General features: G+C 39.6%; 1 protein-coding gene across 6 annotated transcripts in view; it reads right to left on the bottom strand.

Moving 5' to 3' along the window:
• Positions 1–1809: 1809 nt before the first annotated feature.
• The window catches only part of cpt1al.L (carnitine palmitoyltransferase 1A (liver) like L homeolog), a 36562-nt gene continuing 20058 nt past the window's right edge, over positions 1810–18313 (bottom strand). For 5 of the 6 annotated variants that reach the window (XM_018224267.2, XM_018224270.2, XM_041569651.1 and 2 more), the window contains 11 exons: positions 17652–17739; positions 15230–15425; positions 12311–12499; positions 8364–8469; positions 8143–8259; positions 7192–7356; positions 6307–6441; positions 5144–5296; positions 4887–5000; positions 2921–3013; positions 1810–2788 (listed from right to left, as the gene is read on the bottom strand). In XM_018224267.2, the coding sequence (XP_018079756.1) occupies positions 2717–2788; positions 2921–3013; positions 4887–5000; positions 5144–5296; positions 6307–6441; positions 7192–7356; positions 8143–8259; positions 8364–8469; positions 12311–12499; positions 15230–15425; positions 17652–17739 (1428 nt within the window). In that variant the 3' untranslated portion in view covers positions 1810–2716. Of the gene's footprint in view, positions 2789–2920; positions 3014–4886; positions 5001–5143; positions 5297–6306; positions 6442–7191; positions 7357–8142; positions 8260–8363; positions 8470–12310; positions 12500–15229; positions 15426–16765; positions 16851–17651; positions 17740–18313 lie in introns of all 6 variants that reach the window. The other variant, XM_018224271.2, reaches the window with a different exon arrangement.

The following is an 18313-nucleotide window of genomic DNA, read 5'->3' as shown; positions in this document are numbered from 1 at the left end:
AAAAGGAGCCCCCCTATAAGATATATTGGATCTAACTGTCAATGAATATCTGACACCAACTGCTGCATGAAGACAGAATTAAGAGAAACAGATGCGGAGAGAAGGATCAAGAATATAAACTTGATTATTTTAGAAATGGTACAGAATATTTAATTGATTGTATTTAGAAAACTTCTCATTTCAGTATGATGAAGCTTATGTTCAATTTTCATGATAGTTCCCCTTTAAGGCTACTGACAGACAGGGTTGTTCTAGGCCTGCACATACAAGCAGGTGTAGAACACTGGCATAACATCAGATCCACACACAGACACTTGGGGCCCAATGGAGTCAATATAGAGGGCTGTCATTAACAGAACAGCAGGGGGTAATTTGCTTGCACACATCATGAGAGCAGGGTGCATAAGTCCTGCACCAAGGCCTGGTTGTCTGTCTGCAGGCCTCTGCTCCCTCCTCTGTATACACAGAGAGGCTCACAGAGACAAGGTGGAGAGGAGTACATAATCATTTCTAGGAGGGATGCACCGAATCCAGGATTCGGCCTTTTCAGCAGGATTCGGATTCGGCCAAATCCTTCTGCCAGGCCAAATCAAATCCTAATTTGCATGTGCAAATTAGGGCGGGGAGAGTAATCGAGTGAGTTTTTGTCAGAAAACAAGAAGTAAAAAATGTGTTCCCCTTCCCACCCCTAATTTGCATATGCAAATTAGGATTCGGTATTTGCCTGACTTTCGTGAAGGATTCGCGGAATCCAAAATAGTGTATTCGGTGCATTCCTAATTTCTAGCAACAGGGACTGGTTACAAAAAAACATTAATTTCTATTTTAAAAGGTGCTCTTACTTTATCCAAAGGCCTTCTATTGAGGAGACCCTGCTCCATTCCTTTATGTTTAGTCTGGCAGCAGGTTAATCCAGGAAGTGCAAGTATCACATGCTACTGTGCATGATTTGTCTCTACCCTTGCTCATTGGCATAACAGTACTTGCACTCAAAGTGAATATAATGAATGCTGGGCACATTAGTTTGGAAGAAAAAGAGTTTGCTCAGTATTGGAAACATGTGCTGCTCTGACTCTTCCTGGAAGCACTGGGGCTCAAAGCACTTTACCTCTGAATCCAGTAAAAATCCCTATTTATTACACACTCTGCAAGGATAGAATTGTTTTTTGTAACACGTCCCTGTTACCAAAATTATAGACACAGCATGAGGGTCCCCTTAATATACTGTACACATTAGGGATGCACTGAATCCAATATTTTAGAACCCTTCGCAAAAGATTCGGCTGAATACCAAACCAAATCCTAATTTGCATATGTGGGAAGGGGAAAACATTATTTACTTCCTTGTTTTGTAACAAAAAGTCACATGATTTCCCTCCCTGTCCCTAATTTGCATATGCAAATTAGGATTCGGTTCGGTCGGGCAAAAGAATTCGGCTGAATCCGAATCCTGCTGAAAAAAGGCAGAATCCTGGATTCAGTGCATCCCTAGTAAACATTAAATGCACAACTTAATGTGGCTTAAGAAGCTGAGAGAACTAAAGGCCATGGATTCGCTATAGCTATGTGCACAATTAAAGCACAAATCATAGACAATTGTCTGATTTGTGTACTAGTGAAATGGCATGAGCAGAAAAGGTAAGCAACAGAGGAAATAAAATTCTGTATACTGAAATAGGTATACTTCTGGGAACTCAAAACCATTACTTGAAAGCGTATCAAGAAAATAAAATGATATTGGTGCTCTGCTTAGGATGCAAATTAAAACCAGAACAGAAATACAATAAAAGTAGCTTCCACTGTACTGGATACTGCCAGTGTGGGGAAAAACACTAGCAAAACTTGGCACATTCCAACAAATATCAACTAGAATCTAAAAGCAAACCATTTCAAACAAGTTCAGCTAAAGGCAAGGATCTGGAAATGGCAATACAGAAGCAGAAGAGGGGGGGGGGGAAGTCGTTTTACAAATAAATTTCTGCAACGTGTGTAAGGGGTTATTCACATTTGGCAAATATCAAAAGATTGGAAAAATTGCATTGCTTTACTGAACACGTCAATATATTACGCTCTTAAAAAAACTGCACATAACCATGTAAGGCACCAACACACAAGAGAAACACATCTGTTCGCTCACCACGAAAAGGAAAACCAAATATGCAACCCCCTTCCCGTTAGGATTTGTAGATGACATTAGCTGGAGGTCTGCAAACATTATATCCCTGCCTTGGACTATATGTCCAATCTATGACCCGACAGCAGCATTGCAACTCCCAGCATCCAGCTAGTGGGGAGGCTGGGGGTTGCAGGCATATAGGGTCGCAGGTTAGATATTCCTGCTATATATTCCTGAAAAGGTGTTCAGATGTATTGGAACAGTACCCGGGTGCCTTTGAGGCAATGGTTCCGATTAGCCTTTTGTAAAACTTTTCCCAGCACATGAGCTTTAAATAGTTCCCCCCCATGATGCTAGGTATTTGATTGGTCTCTTATGATTGTACGTCTACATTCATGAAAGTACTGTATGTGCGTGTTTGCCCGTGTGAGGCAGTTCATGCAGTATAGTTGGTTTTGTGTGCCTTTTAGGCTAAAATAAAACACCAAAAATGGTCCCTGTATTTGCTTTGGACTTATGTTTGTATTGCTTCCAGTTCCAGGAGTGTTCCACAGATGCTTTATTGTCGGTGAACTGGAAAGAGACAGCACATTCGAGAAATCAGGCAAGCTTAAACAAGTCTAAAATGTCAAACAGTGCTTCCTGAATATGTTTTCCAAACCGGTGAGAATCCTGTAGAGGTTTAAATAAAAAAATAAAACAAAAACAAGAGTTAGTGAAAGAAAAGTACCACATATTTGTTGCTTGGCAATTGTCCTCAGAAGTGTCCCCTCCTCCCCACTATAAAAGGTGGAAACAACTCACAGTTTCATGGCTGGAAAATTTGCTGGATATATGGAAATTGATAAGATTTTCACCAACAATAATGTAGGAGACTCCATATCCATCGTCAGCCACCTGAATAATAGGAAGCAGAATAAGCAAAAATATATACCGAAAAATAGCACACAGGTTATTATTCATATAGCGCATGGGGCAGATTTTAGGCAAAAAAACACTTAACTGAGCATTTACTTACTGAAATACATAAGCACACGCCAAAGCAGATGCTGCAATTCCCTTTCATTTTAAATAAAGCTTTGTCACATATTTAGCCCTGTTTGGTAATTGATCGTTATAGATATGTTTCAATTGGGTCAGGCAGCATTCATGTCATGAACATGGCTTAAAGGGGAAGGAAACCTAGTCGGCGCAAACCCCCCACCCCCCTCCCGTTTGTTGCCCACCCTCCCTCCTCCCCCCTGGCCTACCCGTCCCGCTGGGCAAATGCCCCTAACTTGTTACTTACCCTTCTGCGCAGGTCCAGTCCAGGGAGTTCACCGACGACATCTTCTTCCACGCGATCTTCTTCCTGCTGTGAATGGCGTTTTGGCGCATGCGCAGTAGGATCATTTCGCCGGTACGGATCTACTGCGCACGCGCAAGAGAAAGTACCGGCGAAATGATCCTACTGTGCATGCGCCGTTCAAAGCAGGAAGAAGATCGCGTGGAAGAAGATGTCGTCTGTGAACTCTCTGGACTGGACCTGCGCAGAAGGGTAAGTAACAAGTTAGGGGCATTTGCCCAGCGGGATGGGTATGCCAGGGGGGAGGAGGGAGGGTGGGCAACAAACAGTTCAGTGTAAAAAACAAAAACTTGGTAAATAGATAGGCTGTGCAAAACTAAAATATTTTTAATCTTTTGGTCTAGTTTAGCTAGCAGATAATAATCTTACATACTCTATAATCTAACACCACAGGCTATAATTTGTGCTGGAGACCAAAGAATTGTTGTTTGACATTCCTGGGAAATGGCAAGGTTACTTAGTCAGCACTTGTGCCTACCAATTTTCTTCAATATGGTGCAAGTCCCACAGTTTCCACCTCCAACTTGTTTGCTGAAATCTCAATTGTCATAGACAGCACCATTCTTTTAAAACACCTTTATTGAAACATGGGCTCTGACTCAAACACGATGGCGGTCTGAAACGTTGCCGAGTGTTTGGGTCAGAGCCCATGTTCCAATAAAGGCATTCTAATGGTGCGGTCTATGACAATTGAGATCCCTGGTCTCATCTAGCTTCAAAGGATTCTGTCATGATTTTTATGATTATAGTTTTTATTTCTAAATTACACTGTTAACACTGCAAATAATTCAATTCTATTAAATTCTACAATATAACATTTTATTCCTGAACCAGCAAGTGTATTTTTTAGTTGTAATATTGGTGTGTAGGTGCATCTCAGGTCATTTTGCCTGGTCATGTGCTTTCAGAAAGAGCCAGCACTTTAGGATGGAACTGCTTTCTGGCAGGCTGTTGTTTCTCCTACTCAATGTAACTGAATGTGTCTCAGTGAGACATGGGTTTTTACTATTGAGTGTTGTTCTTAGATCTACCAGGCAGCGGTTATCTTGTGTTAGGGAGCTGCTATCTGGTTACCTTCCAATTGTTCTGTTATTAGGCTGCTGGGGGGGAGGGTGGTGATATCACTCCAATTTACAGTACAGCAGTAAAGAGTGACTGAAGTTTATCAGAGCACAAGTCACATGACTGGGGGCAGCTGAGAAACTGACAATATGTCTAGCCCCATGTCAGATTTCAAAATTAAATGTAAAAAAATCAGTTTGCTCTTTTGAGAAATGGATTTTAGTGCAGAATTCTGAAAAATTATTTTTTCCCATGACAGGATCCCTTTCATTATAAATGACAGCAAATCAAGTTTAGACCACTTTAAATCCGCAATGAAAAGTTGTTATAGGTCATTTGGGACTATAGCTAACTTTCACTTACCGGTCCAAAGCCACCGCCGCATGACACATAATCTGGGTGGTTTACCAAATCAAACAGTTCCACTTGTTGAATAGGGGTCTGACTAGTTGAGAGGCGCCAGGGTTCAGAGAGTACCTATATTCAAGAGAGACCATTTATGGTTTAAATTGCTTTATAATTATCAAAATAGTGGAAGGGTATTAACATAAAATACGGGAGATAACTCACTTTAACTATAGCAACGTATAGCTACAATTGCTCTTTACAAAAATATTTACCTCTTTCAGGAAAGGTGAATCCACCCCAAGGTACTTTGATACAACATATAGACAGAAAAGATGTCGATCAATTCCACCTCCAGTATTGGCATTACGGTAAAGCATCTGGTGTTTCTCAGCTGCGTGTCGAAACAGCTTCAACCTTTCTTCATTCTGCAAACAGAAATAGTTTTATTTTTTTTTTTTTAACATCCTCAATGGAATAAAAATCAACCAGTTGTATTAAACTGAGTGGTCAAAGGCACATGTGACTATAGAATTCATCTCAGGGGAAAAAACCCCAAAAACATTGTGTTCTAACAGGAGAATCGCATCCACTGTGATCAATGGACAGTGTACTGTATTGCTCATGTTAAAGGGGGACTATTGTGAAAATGAAATTTTTATATTAGCTTTATCATACTGAAATAAGATGTTTTCTTAATTCAATCAATTAAAAATTCTGCAATGTTTCTGAAATAATCAAGTTTATATTCACTATTCCTCTCTGCATCTGTTTCTCTTCATTCTGTCTTCATGCAGGAGTTGGGTGTCAGATGAATGATCCAATATATCTGATAGGGGGGGGCTACTTTTGCCTAGAAGATGTATTAGAGCTCACTCTATTAAAATCACCAGACATTATGTCTCTCTACATGCAGGATTTGGGCAAAAGGCAGTTATTTTGCTTGTACTAGAATCAGTTATTTGAGTGTCCTCTAATACATCTTTTAGGCAAAAGGAGCCCCCCTATAAGATATATTGGATCATTCATCTGACACCCAACTGCTGAATGAAGACAGAATGAAGAGAAACAGATGCTGAGAGAGGAATAGTGAATATAAATGCGATTATTTCAGAAACAATGCAGCATTTTTAATTGATTGTATATAGAAAGTTTCTTACATCAGTATGAGGAATCTTGTATTTAATTTTTATTTTCACAATAGTTCCCCTTTAAGTTACTACTGAATGAAAACATAAAAAACTCAGTGATCCCACAGCCTTGGGTGTTGTTAATGCTTCTCAGCCATTGGACATTCTAGAAGCAAAATCTATTGCATGTGCAAAAATATATGCAACATGTTGATTTATCTAAACAACATAATGTGGCAAAGCAATATGATCCCAGTTATGTTGTTTGCTGAAGAAGGACTGAAATGATAATAAATATTGTCACTCACGGTCTGAGATGGATTCATCATTGCCTTTACAAAATCAGATGATTCCACAGTACAGGAGCGCACAGTTTCTGTCCTTCCTTCTCGGAAAAGCCGGGTCATGGATGCTTCATAGGTTAGACAGAACTTTCTCTTGTCCTTAAAAGGAAGGAAATCATAAAAAGACAAGTCCAAAACACCACATTGATACAGTTTACCCATATCCAGCTGCAAGCCTGGATCACATATTAGATGATACTACATTGCGTAAGAATCCTCAACTCAAAACAAATGCCCTTTGGTGTCTGTGGTCTTTCCCCTGCATGAGCCCATGGAACGGATCAGAAATACTAGAGTAAGTGCAGCAAATTTCCCAGCTTTACAATCCAATGTTTAACTGGGGCAGTGTGTTTAATATTTTATTGGGAACTGTAAATGAAAAACAGTTAATTAAAGGAGAATGAAAGGTAACCAGGTAGTTTAATGCCAATACATTAGCCACAACACTTTAAGCTACAATGCTATATTTATTCTGTAGAATGCTTTACCATACCAGAATAAACCATTCTAGATGCTCTCTGTGTTTGTTTAGGATAGCAGCTGCCATATTAGCTTGGTGTGACATCAATTCCTGCCCAAGTCTCTCCCTGCTCAGAAAGGAGGGAGAGAGAGCGAGAGAGAGGAGCAAAACTGAGCATGCTCAAGCCCTGGAGGTTTAAGCTGAAAACAGGAAGTCTGATACGGAAGCCCATGTGTACATAATAGAAGGAAAGAAATGCTGTGTTTCTTTTGACAGAGGACTCAGAGCAGCATTACTTTGAGGGATTACTGGTGTATTTAAAAACCCTTTCTGATAAATCTTACTTAGTTTTAACCTTTCCTTCTCCTTTAAGGGGCAAAGTGACTCACCCTGTAGTGTGCAAGCTGTAGAGCTATTTGGATGAAGGCATCAGGGCTGGTCCTGCACTTTTTTATTAAGCCTTTACCAAACTTTTTGAAAGGAAATGTGTGGAAATCAACATCATCTGCTAAGGCCTTTGCGATCGTTAGGGAGCTTTCAATGACTTCTTGGCACTATAAAAACAAGAAACACAAAAAAATGTTTGAACATTTTTTAACACATTTTGCGTGCCCCTCTGGCATTTGTTAAACTACAAAAAGGTCTGGCAGAAAAGATGCTTAACACTGAACGAAAAGATGTTGTTTTATGGTTGTAAAAGAAGAGCAACAGAAATGCACAGATTCAAGTGCTACATTAAAGTGACAAACACTTTCCAGGCTCTGCACCCAGTTTGTAACTGTACTATAATTATTCTTTTACGGTTTTGCAGCACTGAGGAATATGACTGAGTTAAGTAAATAAAGCACAAAGAGCTGCACAAGCTCACACAGGCAAATCTACATGTACCAAACAGAGCTGATAGTAAAAGCAGCCATACACGAGCCAATCAGGTACAGTATCTGTAAGCAGGGGCATGTACTCGGCATCGTTTGTAATTAAGAATCAGATTCCCTTTTAGGGAGGAACTCCATGATGCGGTTCATGCGACGAAAAGCATGCGACGTGTCAGATGTTCTGAAGATAACAGGAAGTGAAGGAGAAATCGCAGGTAAAAAACGACATTTATCCGACTGGCGGATGAAAACGCAGCTGCCGGCTCGAGCCGCATAGTGTTAGAGGAGCAAATAGGAACCAGGTGTGTTAAAATTCCTTCCTTCAAGCTGCTGTGAACTAAACCGATTCCTGATCAGAACAGCAGCTAAGGAGCACTACAATTGTAATATGTAGTATTCTGCAGGGTATCAGCCAGATAAACCTGAAATATGTCTGGAAAGCAGAGTGAAATGCTTAATACTCACCTCCTCAGATATTTCCCACTGTAGTCTTTGGGGTACAGGCAACCTGGAATCAGCTTGGCCCTTACAGCCTCCATCCTCATTGTATCCAAGCTGAAAGCAGTCTGTAGCCAACACGAACTACACATAATAAAACAAGAAAATATTGATGATTAGTATTCCTCATCAGCGAATTACTAAAAAAATTAGCAAGCCTATGACGGTCAATAATAATGATACAATACCTCCCACATATGTCCAACGATGGGTGCATCTGCCCAGGAATGCTCAGCATTCAGTCCTACTTTCCCATTCTTGAAGACAATAAAAGTAAAGGACTTATCAAACCACCTGAAATATTGAAAAGAACAGGAACTGTTAGTATGATGTAGAGAGGTATTCTGAGACAATTTGCAATGGGTTTTCATTTTTTAATTATTTGTGGTTTTTGAGTTATTTAGCTTTTTATTCAGCAGCTCTTCAGTTTGCAGTTTCAACAAGCTGGTTGCTAGGGTCCAAATTACCCTAGTGACCATAAGAGATTGGAATATGAATAGGAATGGGACTGAATAGAAATATGAGTAATAGAAAGAAGTAAAATAGTTGAATGAGCAACTGTCCTAACGTGTTTTGTATCTAGAGATACATAATAAAAAGAAGCAATAACAATAAATGTGTAGTCTTACAGAGCATTTGTTTTTAGATGGGACCAGTGACCCCCATTTGAAAGCTGGAAATATTCAAATATGTCACCTAATGATATATATTTTATTGCCCTGATGGAACAAAGTAACCCTTTATTTAGTTACTAACCCCAGGCTGTTTGTTGATGACACCTAATAAAGCTAATTATGTAAGGATGAAAGGTTAAGAGGAATGTTTATATACACGAAGAACAGAAGTGACAATGACAAACCAACTCAGCCTAAGGGAAAAAAACAACTTAAAGTAAAACAACAAGCACAGGTGGTGCTAAACTGACCTTACAAAGTTATGTCCTGCTTGTCCTGTCCTTGGGCAATTTACACTCACATTTTTTCACCAGTGCTACCCTTTAACCAGAATGCCATTCCACATGCTCATCTAATAACATTTAGCCAATTTAAATGCTAAAGCAATGTTAAATGATTTTGTAGCGTTTCTGTAAGATGAAGTTTGTTATCTAGGACCTATAGAAAACTATTTTCATAATACGAGAGAGGTATTGCTTATTGAGTCCTGTAAACAGTACTGTATTTTGGTGTGGAGCAGCCCTAGGCACCTAACCTAGTGTAATGCATGTGTGTATTGTGTCTCTTCCAAGTGTCATGGGCCAGCCAGATATCCTCTACTCCTGTGATTTAGTTGGGAAGTACCTGGGGCAAATTTTATGGATTTTTAAAAAAAACTTTTTTACCTGAGGGTAAAACTGCTGCCCTAGGCACAGGCCCCTGACTGTCTATTTGGTAGATACATCATTCAATATGGGACAGCACTACTCAATGTCTTGAAGTTAAAACTGATTTCATTGCATTTTTTTCCAGTCATTAAAGCTACATTACAGGTGCTTCCTTGGCCCTTTTTCAATCTTGCTGTAATTCCCAGAAAATAATGCAATCAAGGCACTTTTAACTTCAAGACATTGGGGCATATTTATTAAAGTTAGAGATCGCCGCAGTCCTCTAGCAGGCCGGACTGACAATCTGTCTGTTCAGGCATTTGCCGAGAGGCCTCTCTATTTTTTCTTTAAGTGGGCCGCTCCTGATCTCTACTTATTAGAAAGTGCCACTGCCTTTCAATGCATCAGGTCGACTCTAGGACTGCTCCTGCATCCTCTCTCCCACTGTGGCTCCGCCCCTCCCACTCCTCTCTGTTCTGGTGCTGCCGTGCTTTGTCCAGGCCCGCGTACCATCAGGAGGCCCAGCAGGATTTAGACTTAAAGGGGGGCAGGCTGCACTGCTCTTCAGGCCCGGACTGGTAATCTGTCTATTCAGGCAAATGCCCTGCGTTTAAGTGGGCGCCCCCTGTCTGATGAGATGTGGTGCTCGCTACACTTGTCTGCGTAACCTGTAGACAACAGAACCGTGGGCCATGTCAGGGGACCGCAGCATAGGTGGATTAGTGGGTGGCTTTACACGCTCCACTCAGTGATCGCTTACTTTTCCTGGCTCAGGCTTGTGCTGCGCATTTCTACCTCTCTTCTAATGTTAGAGAGGCGCATGCAAGCAGCACACAGCACGCGTCTGACCCAGGAGAAGGAAGCGTTTACAGGTCAGTGTAAGGCCACGCTCCCACTGAACCACAAATGCTGCTCAAACATTAACCTACAAATAAATCAGAGGTCAAAGAGAAAATGACACGAGTGTGTGTGCGTGTTGGGGGAGGTATGGAGATTCTTGGAGAACAAGTCTCACTCTGTCTGTGTGTGTGTGTGTGTGTTTCTATGTATTTGTCTGTGTCTCTACTATCTATTTGTTTTTGTGTGTCTATGTATTTTCTGTCTCTGTGTAATTGTGTGTGTGTATCTGTGTGTGTATTTGTATCTCTCTGTGTGTGTCTTTGTGTGTGTGTCTCTGTGTGTGCCTTTGTGTGTGTGTCTCTGTGTCTCTGTGTGTGTCTTTGTGTGTGTGTCTCTGTGTGTGTCTTTGTGTGCGAGTCTCTGTATGTGTATTTGTGTGTGTGTCTCTGTGTATTTGTGTGTGTGTCTCTGTGTGTTTACATATTGGCTGCTTTGCTTTTTTTTGCCAGGGCTGCTTTTTGCTCCCGGTCCGGCTCTGTCCTCTAGAGTGAAATGCTGCCACTCTTCGTTCATTTCTATGGGATTTTATCAAAGGATGAACTTTCACTTACACCTATTGATAAATACTCTTTTAAAAAAATCCCACAGAAATTAATGAAAAGTGGCAGAATTTCACTCTAGAGGACTGCGGCAATCTCGTTCTTCACTCATTGATAAATATACTCCATTATGTAGTGCTGTCCCATATGGAATGCTGTATATACCAGTGAAAGTGGCTACTGGGGAAAACTGCATTACGACTGAATCTGAATGTTTGTTAGGGGGACTACTTGCTGCTGAACTATATGGTAGATACAGCCCTGTAGAGCATTTGACTGTTGTTTTACTTCCTTTAACTAAATCACCCTGTATTCTGCACAGCATGTCTGTTACCTATATTAACTGTATGCATGGGCAATACACCCCAATTTCACCTTGAATGGCAATATATATATATATATATATATATATATATATATATATATATATATATATATATATATATATATATATATATATATATACATATACATATATACATACATACATACACACACATACATCATACACAAACCTTTTTGGTGGGAGTTACTGGACATTTAATCGAATGTTAGGGTGCGTTATGATATTGAAGTGTATTTGTACTGTATATGCATAAATATTTAAAGGAGAAAAAAACCCTTAATAAAGGGCACCATCTTCAGCAGATTCGCTAATCTTCGGAATGAGACCGGCGCTTCGGCAATTTTTGTGAGTTTTGGCGCATGCGCAGTTGTTGCGAATCAGTATATTGCTCCAACTGCGCATGGGCAGCTTCGCTAGTCTCATTCCGAAGATTACAGAAGAGAAGAAGGTGGCGCCCGTGAACACCGCTGAACAGAATCTGCAGTTTTTTTTATTTTTTATTAAGGTTTTGTTTCTCCTTTAAAGACCATAATAATTCAACCTTGTATGTACATCGTAGGAATGCAATCTAAAAATACTGTTAACAGCTTTAATACTGTTGCATTCTACTCACTGGTCTTAACATAACCTGTGCTTGGAATCAAAAGCTATACAAATATAAAGAGAACAAAGTACCCTCTCTTGTAAAATATAAGGATATTATAAGTTACCGAGGAGTTTCATGATCATATAAAAGCATGAGGCCGAAGACTGAATGTTTTACACAGGTAACTTCTAATGTCCTCATATTTTGCAACAGGGTTACTTTATTTATTTTAATACACAAGTTTCAGTGAGTCATGTGACAGAGATGACATCATTAAGCTCCGATTATAACCGATGACATCACTAAGCACTGTTTATAAGGATATAATTTACAGGATATTCATGGCTCTTGTGTATTATATACAGATATGCAAAGTTACAGGAATGTTTTAAATTCATGTATTTGACAAAGAAAATTTTTTTAGAATTTGACACTAATCCAACCTGTCATAGCATTTTCCATGCAGAAGGGATTTGGCATAAGCATCTAAAGAATTCACTGGATCGTCCGTCCTTAATCCTTCCTCATCATCTTGTAAAGTGACAAAGAAAGCGGCTTTTTCTACTAGATCCAGAGCCTGCAAGTTCTTCCCACTCCTGAAATAATTTTTACGTGCCTTGGCCCAAGTAGTCCTATAAAATGAAATCCAATAAGAATTGATTAAAAGTTTTAGATCTACAGTGACAGCAAGTACCATAGTGAAAACACAAATAAGTTTGCCCGGCAGCTCAGTTGTTTTCAGATAGTACACCAGAAATAAAGAGTTTTTGTTAATCACATTCTATTTGTGACCATTTTATAATATTGAACTTAAAGGGATACTATCATGGGAAAAAAAATTTTTTCAAAATGAATCAGTTAATAGTGCTGCTCCAGCAGAATTCTGCACTGAAATCCATTTCTCAAAAAAGCAAACATATTTTTTATATTTAATTTTGAAATCTGACATGGGGCTAGACATATTGTCAATTTCCCAGCTGCCCCAAGTCATGTGACTTGTGCTCGATAAACTCCAATCACTCTTTACTGCTGTACTGCAAGTTAAGCTGGCCATAGATGTTGAGATCTTCAAAAGATCTGATCCTCATCGTGAGACCACGATTTTCTCGGAACGATTGTATGAATTGACCATCAACTAAAAAGACCAATTTGCCAGGAAAACAAAGGGGAGCTGCCTGCTTGGCCCTGCAAACACAGAAGGATTGCACTGGGACCGACAAAGATTTTTTGACCTGGCCGATCAATTTCCTGACAGATGTCGGCCATAAAATCGTAAGATGTACGATCAGTTGAATCCCACTAACCGCACGATAATTTCGAAGGATTGGTCAGACTTCCCTAAAATCGGTCATTCTGCAAGAAGAATCGTCGCGTCTAAGGGGAGCTTTAGAGTGATATCATCCCCCTCCCTTTTCCCCCCCAGCAGCCAAACAAAAGAACAATGAGAAGGTAACCAGATAACAGCTCCCTAACACAAGATAACAGCTGCCTGGTAGATCTAAGAACAACACTCAATAGTAAAAACCCATGTCCCACTGAGACACATTCAGTTACATTGAGAAGGAAAAACAGCAGCCTGCCAGAAAGCATTTCTCTCCTAAAGTGAAGGCACAAGTCACAAGACTGGGGGCAGCTGGGAAATTGACAATATGTCTAGCCCCATGTCAGATTTCAAAATTGAATATAAAAAAATCTGTTTGCTCTTTTGAGAAATGGATTTCAGTGCAGAATTCTGCTGGAGTTGCACTATTAACTGATGTGTTTTGAAAAAAACATGTTTTCCGATGATAGGATCCCTTTAAAAAGTTTAATATTTCACCTTCTTATGTCTTTCTGAAGCAACTCGGGGGATGGGGGTCACAAAAGTTGGCCATACACTATAAGATCCGCTCTTTTGGCGAGGTCGCTGATATGGCCATCAATTTCAGCGGAAATTTTGGGTTAACCCCTAGGGCCGAACAATCAGATCATGGCCGAATTAACTAGTCCTCAATCGCCAAAAAAAATCAGACCTTCCTGATCGGTATCTTGGCCAGATATCCATGAAGGAGATCCATCAGAACTCCTATACACTGGCATCTAAGTTGCTGAATCGGTCTAAAGGACTGATATTGGTAGCTTTAAGTAGAGAAGTGCATGTTGGGAAAAGAAACCTGAAGTGCTGAAAAACGCATGTTGACGGTCGCGTGTGGTTTCAGTGGCGTATTTACACCCGGATGGAGCTTTTTTAAAAACACAACGTAAAAACGTAATGTCTGGCCTTGCCTTAAATAGTCTTGTATTGTTGCTCCCACCAGCATTCAAATTTGCATTTTACAACAGCTGCATTAAATTGTGTTCTTTAAACTGAACATGCTGCATTTTATGCATTTAAAATGCATTAAAAATACAATATAATAAAAGATGCACGATGAACTCACAAAAACACACTTACAGGTACATTTATCAATATCCGAATTAGATTTTACTTGAAATTCGAATATTCGATTATTTATTATAAAATCAAATAACTTAAACTCTGACTAATTTTACAGAGTCGAAAACGCGAATCGAAACAAATTCTATCAAACTCTATTCGAGCTTTTTCTCGAAAAAAAACCCTTGAATGTCAGGAAGGCTGCAAACGTCTTCAAATTGCTCACTGGAATTCTGCCATTGATTTATTCAGCAATTCGGCAGGTATTAGGTGGCGAATAGGTTAATTTGAATTCTTAAAGGGTCAGAGTATGATAAATCTCGAAAAATCAAATTTTTTAAAAAAATCTACGGTAATTACGTTTGGATAATTTCCGAGTCAAATTTGACAGTTTTGACCATAAAAAAAAATTATTATATGTGTTCAGAAGACATTTTTAAAGACACATAAAAATGTCTGTCTGTACAAGATCTATAAAACAAGTTTGTTTTGTGCACAACTGAATTGTGCAGTATGTCCCAACAACAGCCGACCCCTATGTTAAATTTAGGGATGCACCGAATCCAGGATTCAGTTCGGGATACAGCAAAGATTTGGCCTTTTTCGGCAGGAATTGGGTGAATCCTTCTGCCCGGCCGAACCCGAATTTGCATATGCAAATTACGGATAGGGAGGGACATTGCTTGACTTTTTGTCACAAAGGAAGTTAAAAAAGTTTTTCCCTTCCCATCCCTAATTTGCATATGCAAACTAGGATTCAGATTTGGTTCGGTATTTAGCCGAACCTTTACCAAAGGATTCGGGGGTTCGGCCGAATCCAAAATAGTGGATTCGGTGCATCCCTAGTTAAATTACATACAAGCTCAACACTAAACAAAAGCACCCCACCACCATCTGAAAAATTTAGTGGAGGTTAAACATTTTTAAATTTACATGTTGCTCTTACCTTTCTCCGGCAGTTAATGCAGCCAGCTTCTCCTCTCCAGGCTGAGGTGGGCTCGGGTCATTTAGGATATGCTGGAACTGGAGCTCTAGCTCTTTAGGATTCAGGAGGCGCCCACCGTGGTACACCCAGACTCTAAAGAAGCGACCCTTATGATACACCACTATGTGCTTGCTGTCTGCATAGTGCTGGATAGTGTCTGTGCATAGATATGAGGAAATGTGCATGGAAACAGCAGAAGTGAGACAAAAAGAACATTTCAACTGGCCAATAATTATATAGTAGCTTTAAATATTTTTTAAAAAAACAACTGTTTAGTGTGATCTAGGCAGCTTTAAGCATTATTATTGCAATTTGCCTTTGCTTTAAAATAAAACACTCATTTTAAAGGCCAACTGAATAGTAACATTTTCTGTGTTTGAATGATTTTTAGCGAACATTCTCAAACAAATATTTATTCCTACTGGCTTAACATTGGCAAACAAATGGAGGGCAATATCATAGCCATTACAAGACCTGTTTCTTTCTGCCTCGTTACTCACATCTTAAATGCAGAAGGCTCATGTCCGAATTCGATAATGATACTCTCTGAATGGTTTAAATGATTTATTATTGAATTTAAACATGCCCTACCAGGGAAATCAGATGCACCAGAACACAAATTAGGATGTTAGTAGAGAGAGCTAGTGCACTTCTTTCAAGCAGTTAATCCTTTATTGGAAGTGGATGGGAAAATTTAAATAAATATGACAAAATGGAAAACAAAAATGACTTCCTGAGCAGTGTAATGATTTTTAAAGGAGAACTAAACCCTAAAACTGTATATGGTTAAAAATGCTGTATTTTATATAATGGACCTATTGCAGCAGCCTAAAGTTTCAGCTTGTCAATAGCAGCAATGATCCAGGACTTCAAACTTGTCACAGGGGGTCACCATCTTGGAAAGTGTCTGACACTCACATGCTCAGTGGGCTCTGAGCAGCTGTTGAGAAGCTAAGCTTAGGGCTCGTCACTAATTATCCAGCAGAAAATGAGCTTCCCCTGTAATATAAGCTGATGCTACAGGGCTGATTATTAAATTCTGATGCTAATTGCACTAGTTTCTGTGCTGCCATGTAGTAATTATGTGTATTAATTACTAATCAGCCTTATATTGTGACATTTCTATTCTATGTGTTCTGTATATTGTGAGTGGGTCTCTAAGCTCAGTAAGTGACAGCAGCACAGAGCATGTGCAGTGAATCAGCAGAAAAGAAGATGGGGAGCTACTGAAGCATCTTTGGAGACACAGACCATCATTGCTAAAGGGCTGTGGTTGCCTTGGGCTGGTACAGAAGCCCAAAACATAATGTACAACATTTTTAGCTGCTACTTTAGTTAAGCTTTAATTCTCCTTTAAGTAAAATAGTTACCGAATAATTAAACTAACACTAGGCAGAAGCGTTCCAATGCAAGAAATGCTTGAAAGGGTGTAGCAAGCCACAATAGGATAGAGTAGTATACACATATTACCCTACACATGTACACGTTTGTTCCTACCTGTATCCACTCCAGGGATGCGAGATGTGTTAAACATGTGCTCGCATTGAGCTGAGCACATTGGCAAACAATCTTGGATCATCAGCTGTGTGAAAAGGGAAATTGAAGCAATAGAAAGGACAGACAGAAATAAAGGTGGAAGAGAACATGTATATGGGGACAAATGAAGAGCCGATAGGGCAACAGACAAAGGAGTATATGGGTAAAACCAAGAAAGCAGCAGTGGGATACAGTTTGGATGTGTGTATATGTTTTGGGATTAAAAGAATCCACAGAAAAGAGGCACCGCACAAAAAGCAGGTTTAAAAAAAAAAAAAAAAAAAGGGAAGCAAAGAGAATACACTAATCAATAAAGAGACAGCACTACTTCAAATGAATAATGTTATATATATTAATATAGTCATTCTCTACATATTAAATACCAGAGTCACACATGCAAAGATATAGACAAACGATCGCCCCTTTCAGGAGCTCAGTTTGCTACATTTTTATTTGTATTGAGGGTTTGCAAAAAAATATTGGGAGCTTTTACCGTAAGCATTAAGCACATGGGACATTTTTTCAGGCAGCTGAAAAGCATCTCATTTGCTGCCAGCCTTGTGAGCGCAATGTAGCTCCAGGCACTGCCGAAACCACAACTACATGTAATGACACAAGGCAGATAATATGGCAGTGAATAAAGATCCTAGTGAGGAAATTAAACTGTCAAAAATACAAAAGGTCTAAATACAAAAGCTCCAAATACAAAAGGCAAACCCCCAGTCATTTTGTACAGAAACCCAAATTAGAAGGTAAGAACAGACAGAAAACACTGGTCATTGTTAGGTGCCATTCACCATTAAGGGAAAACTGATGAGGCTAAAATCTTGATCACCCGCTCACTCACCTGTCTCCTCTCCGGGGATGCGGGTGGTGTTAAAGGTGCGCTCCCACTGGGACGAGCACAGCGGGATTATGGAGCCAGGGACTCTGCTCTGTACCCAGTTTTAAGAAGGGGAGGCAGAATACAAGCACGGTCAAGAAACAGAGCCATCGCAGAGGGATACCATGGGGGGGAGATAACAACGCAAGTAAATTGATAGTAATCCACTTTTCCTAGCAATATGAAGGAGATCTAACTCACACAAGATCCCTCTAACATATCCTTATTTTAGCTTTGTCACCCAAAATGAGATTACAAAGTAGTTATGTGCCTCGTTCTGATTTTCTATTGTAGGAAGAAATGACATATTTGTAAAGGATAACATGGAGACCCATAAAGAGTCTTTTTTTGCATTCCAACCTACATGTTATTATCAGCCCTATTGTCAGTGCGATTTATAGGTCTGCCTACAATAAACTCTAAAACACCTTCTTAAAGGGGAACTTTGTAAATACAATCAATTAAATATTCTGTACTGTCTCTGAAATAATCAAGTTCATCTTCACTATTCCTCTCTCCGCATCTGTTTCTCTTCATTCTGTCTTCATGCAGCAGTTGGGCGTCAGATGATCATTGACAGTTAGATCCAATATATCTTATAGGGGAGGGCTTCCTTTCCTAGCAGA

Source organism: Xenopus laevis, chromosome 7L, assembly GCF_017654675.1.
Source record: "Xenopus laevis strain J_2021 chromosome 7L, Xenopus_laevis_v10.1, whole genome shotgun sequence".
Classification (NCBI taxonomy): Eukaryota; Metazoa; Chordata; class Amphibia; order Anura; family Pipidae; genus Xenopus; species Xenopus laevis.
This window is presented reverse-complemented; position numbering and strand designations above follow the sequence as displayed.